The sequence below is a fragment of the Coregonus lavaretus genome, assembly GCF_964263955.1.
Source record: "Coregonus lavaretus genome assembly, chromosome: 4".
Taxonomy (NCBI): Eukaryota; Metazoa; Chordata; class Actinopteri; order Salmoniformes; family Salmonidae; genus Coregonus; species Coregonus lavaretus.
The window spans coordinates 66553944-66565841 of NC_139991.1; the positions used below are offsets into that span (position 1 = coordinate 66553944).

Consider the following 11898-nt stretch of genomic DNA (forward strand, 5'->3'; position numbering starts at 1 on the left):
TATTTTGGTCACATTCCTATTGTGTGATTCGAAATTTAGTTCAGAATCTAAAATAACACTCGTCTTATCTTTATTGCCCGTGAATTAAAATATGCGGCCAGATTCTCTCTCTGTGTTTTGGCTCCAACAATAACCAGGCCCATACCTGGAGTGTTGTTGCTCTGCATCTGCCCCTGTCCCTGTGTCTGACTCGGGCTCAGACTGGGGCTCTGTGGGCTCTGTGGTCTAGGACTAGGGGGGGTCCCCTCCTCCTCCTCCGCCCCCCTCTCCAGAGCCCCCTCCTCGGCCGCCGCCGTATCCACATCTGCGTCCTCGTCCATCTCCTGGGAGCCTCCGTGGAGGGGCGAGCCCAACACCCTCTTCTCCTTCAGCCTCTCTTTCTCCGAGATGGGCCCTCCTGTCCCTGCTCGCCCCCCAGTGCCTGTCCCCCCTCCTCCCACCCTTGGCGACACCCCACACTCGTCCTGGATGAGCAGCCCCGCCTCACCCAGCCCTCCTCCCTCTCCCCGGTCGCTGCTGGCGCCCGAGTCGCAGGAGAGGAAGTCATCCTCATTAGGGGAGCGGTCGCCCCCGTCCCTCCGCTCATCCCCCTCCCCTCCCCCAACATACTCTGCCAGTGGCTCCTTGAGCTCCTCGTGGAGTTGGTCCATCAGACAGCGCAGGAACTCCTGGGTGTCCTATGTAGTAGATCACAAGGCAAGAGGGAGGGTGTGTGGAACTGTCCTTTACACTCAGATCACACACACTCAGGTCACACACACACACACACACACACACACACACTCAGATCACACACACACTCAGATCACACACACACTCACAGATCACACACACACACACACACTCAGATCACACACACACACTCAGATCACACACACACACACACACACACACACTCAGATCACACACACACACACACTCAGATCACACACACACACACACTCAGATCACACACACACACACAGATCACACACACAGATCACACACACACACACTCAGATCACACACACACTCAGATCACACACAGATCACAGATCACACACAGATCACAGATCACACACAGATCACACACACACTCAGATCACACACACACTCAGATCACACACACACTCAGATTACACACACACAGATCACACACACAGAAGTAGAAGAGGGGAGCATGCTGCTCTATCAAGTAGAAAGAGAGAGAGGGGAGATTGGTGTGGGAGGGCTATGAAGCAGGGAAAAAGTGTGTGTGTGTACAGTTCTGTGCAAGTGTGTTCCCTGCAGCTCTTAGGCACAGACAGCCATTGAGAGTGTGTGTGATGGTGAAAGGAGGTGTTGAACCAAGACAAACAGAGAGAGCATGCTCATCACAACACTATTTTCACAGCAGTTTTGTCATTGTATTTCTCCACAGCAATCAAAACCAAAAGGCAAATACACACAATCCCATTCCAATCAACCAAACACGGATTAACGCGAAGCAGTAACATCAAAATGTAACCTAGTTACTGTGTGTTAGTTAGAGCACATCTGCATCCCAAATGGCACCATATTCCCTATATAGTGCACTACTTTTGACCAGGGTGCACTACTTTTGACCAGGACCCATAGCGCTCTGGTCAAAAGTAGTGCACTACATAGAGAATTGGGTGCCATTTGAGATGCAACCTATGGGAAGCTCTCAATTGCATACTCCTCGCGTCCTCTCTCTCCTCGTCTCCTGACTTTCTCCTCCAATGGGTTTTGAGAAGGAGACTAGGAGAGAGGATGTGAGGAGTATGCAATTGAGATCTTCCCCATTTCACTGTCTTGGCACCCTACTTCCAGTTATCACTGACAGGGTTAGCCAATCAGCAACACAACAATCAACCTATGAAACGTCATTGTCCCCGGAGGTCCATTTGGTTTGTGGCAACAGTGGTCATTTTGGGGGTATGGGTCACAGGGAGAGGTGGGTTAGGTCAGGGGTTAAAGAGAGGGGTAAGAGGGGGTAGGGCTAGGGGTCAGGGCGTCGTTTTGTTTCCTACCTGCTGGGAGCTTGCCCCTACCTGCTGGGCGTAGCCACGGAACATGGGGTTGACCAGCTTGATGCCCTGGGACAAACTGGTGGGGACCACGTAACTGGGCCTGGAGGAAAGAGAGAGAGTTGGAGGGGGAGAGAGAGAGACACACACACAGAGAGAGAAAGAAAGTGAGAGAGAGGATGAAGAAGAGGAGGAGAAAGCATAATGTGAAGCAGACCATGACTAAGCAAGTAGACTCATTAAACAAGTCATACGCTTTCTGGGATAGTCATCTAGTGAACGTGTCCTGGGGTAAGATGTATTTTCTTCTACCTCATACGTCATACAGTATAATTTAAAAACAGAATTTTGCTACATTCTTGTGAATATCTAGTCCAAAAATATGCATACAGTCTAACATTCAACATATTAGCATGTCCATTGGTACACTACCGTTTCTTGTGCCAGAGCTCAGAGATTAGTTTCTGGTAGCTCTTGCACAGCGCAGGTTTCTTGTCGGTCCGCACCAGTCCACTGCAGTCCAAGAAGAACTGAGTGAGAGGAGGACTGGAGAGGGATTAGAGGGGTGAGGGGAGGAAGAACTGGTCAGTCAGAGATCCAATCTATGAAAACTAACACACTGCTGAAACGAGCAGTCCCTCCAGGATTCCACTGAGCTTTTTCTGCAGGCTAAAATTATTGATTTTGCTTTGGCAATTATTACATTTTGCATTGCAATATTCTATGATTTTTACCAATTTGTTTGCAATAAATGTGCAGTGATTGGTTGAAATTGCGAGCCTTCTTTTTGTACTGCAGCGATGGGTCAGTCTTATGTGATAATATTGCGATGATTTGACTGTTTTATGCAGGTGATTGGTAAAATATGCATGCCCTCGGATAATGCACTGACTATACCAAACATTAGTAACACCTTCCTCATATTGAGTTGCACCCCCCCTCAGAACAGCCTCAATTCGTCGGGGCATGGACTCTATAAGGTGTTGAAAGCATTCCACAGGGATGCTGGCCGATGTTGACGCCAATGCTTCCCACAGTTGTGTCAAGTTGGCTGGATGTCCTTTGGGTGGTGGACCATTCTTTATACACACAGGAAACTGTTCAGCTTGAAAACCCCAGCAGCGTTGCAGTTTTTGACACAAACCGGTACGCGACAATTGAGACATGGAATGTTTATGTGTGTGTGCCATTCAGAGGATGAATGGGCAAGACAAAAATATTAAGTGCCTTTGAAAGGGGTATGGTAGTAGGTGCTAGGCGCACTGGTTTGAGTGTGTTCCCTGTGGAACACTTGACACCTTGTAAAGTCCATGCACCGACGAATTGAGACTGTTCTGAGGGCAAAGGGGTGTGTAACTTAATATTAGGTGCTTTGTACACTCAAGTGTATGTTAGAGAAAGACCCCACTGAACAATTCAGAAAATGTCATCACCAAAGTGCGTTTTCACCCACTCTGGGGAGAGTGGGTGGACACCCTATAAAATTGTTGATTTTGAAAAAAAATCTGCTATTGCAGAATCGTGGAGGGACTGGAAGACGCACACATATGCGCACACGCACAGTCACACACTATCAGCTTTAAGGACGAAACGAGACAGGAAGTGACCTCACCAGTTGGACAGGGCTTGAAGAGCTGCGTTCATGTAGCAGGAGTTACCGATATTCTTCATCCCTGTCAGACCTTTGAGAAGGACAAGATGTAGGGGAAAAAAACAAGCTAACATCATACAGGTATATTTATAATATATATTATATGGTAGGGCTATGATACAGGCCACTCCACTGTTTACACCTAACATTTGGAGAACATGGCTACATGCAGTATGTGGGATCTTCTTTTGACCAGTTTCTCACAGGAGTAAAATATTCCTGGAGGATTTGATTATTAAAATAAATAAAAAAGTGATAATTTCTTACGGTAAATTAGTTTTGATAGGCTACGGTAGGCTATGGTTTAGGTGTGTGATCTAGTGAGAGAAAGAACTGCGGGCTTTCAATGAATTTATGTAAACCACAAGGCTCATTTTAATTTCTTGCAGTGCATGAAAAATGATCTGCAACAACAGAGTGATCAAATTAAGATACTACATCTGTTAGTGAAAATGCATGGCATGGACCCTGTCAGTTAATATTGACCATCAGTCTATTACCATTGTCTGGTACCTGGGTCTGGTACCTATTCTTAGGCCGAAAGCAATTATATTTCTCCTAACCCTGAGCTTGCCTCATCTGGCTCTCAGATAATTTGGGAGGTCCCTAACCAAATCAGCTTGGCATAATTCACTAAGGGATAGACCTGCTAAGCGTGTCATCTAGAGAAAAGGATGAATAAACCAATTCTACAGAGCTCTAGATCTGATCGTATGTTACATTTGTAACATAATATGTTAAATTTAAAATGCAGACCATATCTGATGGCTATGGTTGTCACCCATAAAGAGAAAACTTTCGGTTGAATGCATTCAGTTGTGCAACTGACTAGGTATGCCCCTGTACAGGCTAAGGGTATCAGTTGAACTGTGTATATGTTGGACAATATGCAATGCATTCGGAAAGTATTCAGACCCCTTGACTTTTTCCACATTTTTTACGTTACAGCCTTATTCTAAAATGGATTTAAAAATGAATTAAAATCCAATCAATCAATCTACACACAATACCCCATAATGACAAAGCAAAAGCAGGTTTTTAGACATTTTTACACATTTATTTTATATTACATTTACTCAGTACTTTGTTGAAGCACCTTTGGCAGCGATTACAGCCTCTAGTCTTCTTGGGTATGACGCTACAAGCTTGGCACACCTTTATTTGGGGAGTTTCTCCCATTCTTCTCTGCAGATCCTCTCAAGCTCTGTCAGGTTGGATGGGGTGCGTCGCTGCACAGCAATTTTCAGTCCTCTCCAGAGATTGGGTTCAAGTCCGGGCTCTGACTGGGCCACTCAAGGACATTCAGAGACTTGTACCGAAGCCACTCCTGCGTTGTCTTGGCTGTGTGCTTAGGGTTTTTGTCCTGTTGGAAGGTGAACCTTCGCCCCAGTCTGAGGTCCTGAGCTCTCTGGAACAGGTTTTCATCAAGGATCTCTCTGTACTTTGCTCCATTCATCTTTCCCTCGATCCTGACTAGTCTCCCAGTCCCTGCCGCTGAAAACATCTCCACAGCATGATGATGCTGCCACCACCATACGTCACCTTAGGGATGGTATTGGCCAGGTGATGAGCGGTGCCTGGTTTCCTCCAGACGTGACGCTTGGCATTCAGGCCAAAGAGTTCAATCTTGGTTTCATCAGACCAGAGAATCTTGTTTCTCATGGTCAGAGTCCTTTTTATTTTTTTTATTTTTTTATTTCACCTTTATTTAACCAGGTAAACCAGTTGAGAACAAGTTCTCATTTACAACTGCGACCTGGCCAAGATAAAGCAAAGCAGTGCGATAAAAACAACAACACAGAGTTACATATGGGGTAAAACAAAACAAAGTCAAAAATACAACAGAAATACATATAATATACAGTGTGCAAATTTAGCAAGTTATGGAGGTAAGGCAATAAAATAGGCTATAGTGCAAAATAATTACAATTTAGTATTAACACTGGAATGATGTGCAAGAGATGATGTGCAAATAGAGATACTGGGGTACAAATGAGCAAAATAAATAACAATATAGGGATGAGGTAGTTGGGCGGGCTAATTTCAGATGGGCTGTGTACAGGTGCAGTGATCGGTAAGGTGCTCTGACAACTGATGCTTAAAGTTAGTGAGGGAGATAAGTGTCTCCAGCTTCAGAGATTTTTGCAATTTGTTCCAGTCATTGGCAGCAGAGAACTGGAAGGAATTGCGGCCAAAGGAGGTGTCCTTTAGGCAAAGGAGGTGTCCTTTAGGCAAACACCAAGCGGGCTGTCATGTGCCTTTTACTGAGGAGTGGCTTCCGTCTGGCCACTCTACCATAAAGGCCTGATTGGTGGAGTGCTATAGAGATGGTTGTCCTTCTGGAAGGTTCTCCCAACTCCACAGAGGAACGCTGGAGCTCTGTCAGAGTGACCATTGGGTTCTTGGTCACTTCCCTGACCAAGGCTCTTCTCCCCCGATTGCTCAGTTTGGCCGGGCGGCCAGCTCTAGGAAGAGTCTTGGTGGTTCCAAACTTCTTCCATTTAAGAATGATGGAGGCCACTGTGTTCTTGGGGACCTTCAATGCTGCAGAAATGTTTTGGTACCCTTGCCCAGATCTGTGCCTCGACACAATCTTGTCTCGGAGCTCTACGGACAATTCCTTCGACATCATGGCTTGGTTTTTGCTCTGGCATGCACTGTCAACTGTGGGACCTTATATAGACAGGTGTGTGCCTTTCCAAATTATGTCCAATCAATTGAATTTACCACAGGTGGTTGTAGAAACAATTAAGTTGTAGAAACATCTCAAGGATGATCAATGGAAACAGGATGCACCTGAGCTCAATTTTCGAGTCTCATAGCAAAGGGTCTGAATACTTATTTACATAAGGTATTTCTGTTTTTTATTTTTAATACATTTGCTAACATTTCTAAAAACCAGTTTTCACTTTGTCATTATGGGGTATTGTGTGTAGATTGATGAGTACATTTAAAAAAAAATGTAATCCATTTTAGAATAAGGCTGTAACGCAACAAAATGTGGAAAAAGTGAAGGCGTCTGAATACTTTCCGAATGCACTGTATTCTTTACTGTTATTGAATGGTTGCCATGTTGACGAGAGATGGGTCAGAGGTTACCTCTGGGTTTGAGGTCATCCTCCTCCGACTCTGACCCCTCTTCTTCTGCCACCGCGATGGGCACTGCCTTCAACGGGTGGTGTTGACTCACTGGTTGATGAACTGCATCCTGGGAAAATTATTAATCGTCATTAAAAATAACAAACAAGAACATCAGTCTGTGTGCCTGTGGGAAGCCAATTAAAATATATTAACACAGCATCGGCTGCATTTCAGCTCACAAGTGTCAATGTCAGCTGATCAAAATTAAAACATAGTTGAGTAAAACTTTATAATAAATCAATGCTTTATACACAGTACATTTTGCAGTCCTTCTGAATAGTTTATGAACGCTTTCTAAATTAAAGATATTATGATGTTACCCATAGTTGATATAGGGCCCATCCCAAATGGCACCCTATTCCCTATATAGTGCACTAATTTAGACCAGTGCCCAAATGGCACGTAAACATAGTATAGTTTAATATAGCTGAGCTGACCTTTGTGCGATGGCGTACCTGGTTGTCCATTGCTTTACAGTGGTGGGGAGTGTGTGTGGCAGACATAGCAGATACCACTGCAGGCCTCTGCTCTAGAAACACCTCCCTCTCACACACATAGCACCAGATCCTGAACGTTGTCAGGTTTACTGTCAGGTTGTGTTTCTTAGTCTAGGGGGAGAGAGACACAGAGACACACACGCCCACCCACACACAAAATAAGCTTTGAAAAACATATTTTTGTTGCAAGAAATGTTAGGGCGGCAGGTAGCCTGTCGGTTTGAGAGGCGAGCCAGCAACCGGAGGGTTACCAGTTCAAATCTCAGGTCCGATAGGAAAGATCTGGCGGGAAGTGAGCTGGCAACCGCAGGGTTGCTGGTATTAAATCCTAAATGCTGTTGCGTGTGTTTCTCTGAGGGGTTGAAAGTGGAAGTCAAATTTCGGTTGTGCCAATAAAGTGATCTTAATCTAGAAATGGCATCTCTCTACCCAAAGAAGAAACGCTCTGAGAAGAACTCACCTGTGCGTGTAGGGTGCTGTGATCTGAAAAAGATTCTCCACAGCCAACATATTGACACTCGCTCTGACCAAAATAAATAAAGAATTACATTAGACATTAGTCTATGGGTTAAAAAAAATATGTCATGGTCCTCAGAATATCTGAAATTGTGAAGAAAAGCACACTCAAAGAAAAAGCCTGTTGTTTACCTGAAGACAGGCCCAGAGGTTGGGACCTCCCGCTACACATAACTGGCAGGTTCCCTTCAGAACAAAACAATTATACAGCACCAACTCCTGTGTGATTTTGTCAGACCACCAGAATGTATAGTACTTTTATTTTTTTACATTTTGTGGGACTAAGGGCCTTTTAGACCAGAAAAATATGTGAAGGCAAATCTAGAAGACATGACTCAAGAGTAAAATACATTACTTTGGTCACATTGCATCCATTCTATACATATTCAAGATGCTTGACACTGCGAGAGCTTGGGGCTATAAGGCTATATCTGCAAAAAGATGATTATGAGATAATTGTCTTTAAAAAGTTCCAAACCATCATTGGTTTTAATGGTGTCAGCATTTTTCATCTTGTATTCTTTTGAACTTAACAATATGAATTTGGGTATTTACAGTACAATTTCGACCAAAATGCAGATAGAACCTTATAGTCCCAAGCTCTCGACTGGGCAAGTCTCTTTAGAAATCATAATTTTCTCTCACCTTGGATTTCTGCAGAAGGTCCTCCTTGGTGACCTCCCCTATGGATTCCAGGTGGGGACAAATGTCCCCCGGGTCACCCATGTTTATTCAACTTCTTCTAAAGACAAAAAAATATATTAATCTATGACATTTTGTTTGGGCAGATAAAACATGAAAATGAAGCAAGCAGACACAGTAAATGGCTACAAACAGATACACTTCAATCAAGAGGTGTGTCTGACTCTGCAAGAGTAGACTATTTCAAAACAAACGTATGTCGAATTCGTCGTAGCTAGCAGGGAATGTAGCCAACAATGATACTCTTTGGTTTTGCTAGCATGCTAACGTTACTGCATTTACTAGTAGCTAGCTGCCTGACAACCCGTCGGCATTCTAGGAATGGATAATCAATTAATTCAACAGCTAACTATTGCACATCAGCCAACACAGGCACACTTTTTTATTTTTTATTAAATCAAAGACACTACATTTTCCTGTACAATGGTTTGGCTAAAGAGCCACCGAAATATGACAGCTCTGCTGCAAACTGAAGGCCCTGTTTTTCCACGGCTAACTAGCATCAGAAATCGAGGATGACATCGATAACAAATACATTCATCTCAAGGAATGCTATTTACCAACACCAGGCGATGTCACAGCAATATTCCGACGCGTTCATTTAAGGGAAAACGTGCGTTAAAGATAGGTAAACACCTAGCTAGCGATGGTACCCTGGCTAGCTACTGTGGCTGTCGTACGGAATCGAGATACCCCATCCCACTTTTACCCCCCGCCCAACTCACACACATGGTTTAACGTCAGTGTTGTTATGCTCAACGTCAGCGAGAATGGGCGCTTGTTGCTTTATGTAAGGTCAAAGAGGTCTCTTTCAGAATTATCTAAAAGTATTACCCTGCGAATCATTACCTGAAGAAACTCAGACATTAACTGTACTTTTTGTGTTGAGCATCCAGAAGCAGTTTTGCATTTACTTTGGCGCTGTCTACATGTAAAGAGATTATGGCAAGACATTTGTAGTTTTATAATATTCTTGATGACTTCTGTTTACATTTTAGTCTTATCCAGAGCAATTTACAGTAGTGAGTGCATACATTTTCTTACTGGTCTCCCGTAGGAATCGAACCCACAACCCTGGCTTTGCAAGAGCCATGCGCTACCAACTGAGTTAAGGATACAAGGAGAATGGAAGAATGTGTTGCTCATTTCCGTAACTATAATAAGGATAAAGAAAAACAATTTTACCTGTTAAATGTAATTGTGCTAATGGAAAAATGTCATATTCATAAATGTAAATTCACTAATAAAAAACCACTCTTCCTTGTTTTCTATAAGGAGTTAGAGCAGTACATTAAGATCATTGTACATTCTTCCAATAAGAAAGCTGTTAAAACAATCAATACGTGTGTGTCTTTTAAGGTCTTTGTACAATCTGTAATTTGTTGTACCCCCTAGCATATATGTTGTCCTTGTCTGTTTGTTTACTACTGGTGTTTTCTGCAATAAAACATAATAATAATAACAGTAAATGGTATTCGGTATCCTTGGGATGTCCAACTCTGACATCACCCAATAGACACTAGCTCGACTGTGTTTGTGCGCATGACGTTAGTTTGCAATTATAATATTGACAAAGTTCCAGTGAAACTCTGCTTTTCATCGGCAGATTTTCTTGTCATGGTCCTTAATTTATAAGCATAATTTTTCTCCACACAGATATTATATATGGAATAATCAGGATATATTGTATAAAAATACTTCCTTGTTTTTAGAATATTGGTTCCGAAATAATATCCTATTGGTGAGCCAACTTGTAAACGCAGAGGTTTTTTTAACTTAGTTATAAGGAATTCTTATCACTTTACAAGATCCCTGTAATGCCTAAAGATTTTGCAATTGTTTTAGATGCCATTCCCTCAGGAGTTGCTTTATTATTCAGGAACGTGTCAAGACCTGACCCTCAGAACCTACCTTCCATTAACCCTGGTGACTCATCGGTAGGAAATATTTGTTTCTCTTTTGGTCCATTCAACTACAATAGAGCTATACGAACCTTGTTTCAGCAGGATGTTGTAGTTATACCTTATTGATAATGTATGTTGGAAAAAAGTTTGGATGTTGCCACACACATACCTACTTATTAACAAAACGAAGGAAGTTTATTTTAAAATTATTCATAAATATTGTCCTGCCAACCACTATATGAAGAAGTTTAAGAAAAACATAAATTCAAATTGTACCTTTTGTACTGATCACCCAGAAACGATGTTGCATCTTTTTTGGCATTGTATTCATGTAAGGAATCTGTGGCAAGACATCAGTAGATTTATAATTGAACACATTTATGAAGACTTTACACTATTGTGGAGAGATGTACTGCTTGGATTCTTTACCTATGATAGAAATAAGTTGAAACAATTTTATGTAATTAATTTCATTATTCTTTTGGCCAAATTTCATATTCACAAATGTAAATTTACAAACAAAACACCACATTTTCTTACCTTACAAAAAGAAATTGAACTATATTTTAAGACAATTAAATGCACTACTAACAAAAAAGCTGTTAGAATTATAAGTGTGTGTATGTCCCTTAAGGTCCTTGTGTAATGTGATATTGTACCCTCTAGCGCAATTGTCCTTTGTATATTCTTTATAGATACTTGTGTTCCCCCATGTACTTTCTGTATTGATTTGTTGTTAATAAAAATAAATGGAAAAAAAATATATATATGCAAACAAAAAAAATACAAAAAAGTGTTTGTGCGCATGACCTGCATGTGTGCGGGACGACGTTGGTCAAGCCTCGTACGAACCATCTTGATCTCGCGAATTTACATTCAGTTTCCACTGGCACTCGAAAATATGGCCATACAAAATTGATGTACTTTTTTTTAACGATTCATGGTTCATTTAAATGATAATTTTTGACGAAATGAACGATTCACCATTATATTAGTTGGGACTCGGTTCAATCGTGATGAATCAAATCATTTGAATCAAAATAATAATTTGTGAATCGCGAACGATAATTTTAGGAAAATATTTGATGTAGCCTTTCTTTTACATTATGTGGCTTCAAAACTTGTTAAACATTACTAAACTCGAAAACGTACATTTCCAGCTTGCTTCAGCTGAATAAAAATATTTGTAGCCTACCATAGCCATTTGATATTTGATATATTGAATGAGCAAATTATGTCAAAAGGCACAAAACGTATTTGGTTGTAATGTTGCAATGTTATACAGCAAGGGTGGTCAACCATCCTCCAGGAGAGCTAATGAGTGTGTAGGTTTTTATTCCAGTCTCCCTCTAACAAACCACATTTTAGAAATTAGCTGCTCAACCAGACCTTGATCAACTGACTCTGGTGTGTTTGAGCAGGGCTTGATCAAAAACCTGCACACTCAGTAGCTCTCCAGTCCAGTTGCCTAACAGGTA

The 11898-nt window shown here is 42.1% G+C and overlaps 1 protein-coding gene across 4 annotated transcripts in view; it reads right to left on the reverse strand.

The window, feature by feature from the left end:
* LOC311128460 (ubiquitin carboxyl-terminal hydrolase 20-like) overlaps window positions 1–9199 on the reverse strand; it is a 28451-nt gene extending 19252 nt beyond the window's left edge. For 2 of the 4 annotated variants that reach the window (XR_014613211.1, XM_084160616.1), the window contains exons 1-10: window positions 9077–9199; window positions 8460–8556; window positions 7947–8000; window positions 7759–7821; window positions 7257–7409; window positions 6760–6868; window positions 3622–3691; window positions 2442–2555; window positions 2013–2112; window positions 146–677 (exon numbers count right to left, since the gene is read on the reverse strand). Coding sequence is in view for 3 of the 4 variants with exons in the window: in XM_084160616.1 (XP_084016742.1) it covers window positions 146–677; window positions 2013–2112; window positions 2442–2555; window positions 3622–3691; window positions 6760–6868; window positions 7257–7409; window positions 7759–7821; window positions 7947–8000; window positions 8460–8540 (1276 nt within the window). In the remaining variant the exon portion in view is untranslated. Of the gene's footprint in view, window positions 1–145; window positions 678–2012; window positions 2113–2441; window positions 2556–3621; window positions 3692–6759; window positions 6869–7238; window positions 7410–7758; window positions 7822–7946; window positions 8001–8459; window positions 8557–9076 lie in introns of all 4 variants that reach the window. The other 2 variants (XM_084160615.1, XM_084160614.1) reach the window with 1 other exon arrangement.
* Window positions 9200–11898: the final 2699 nt, after the last annotated feature.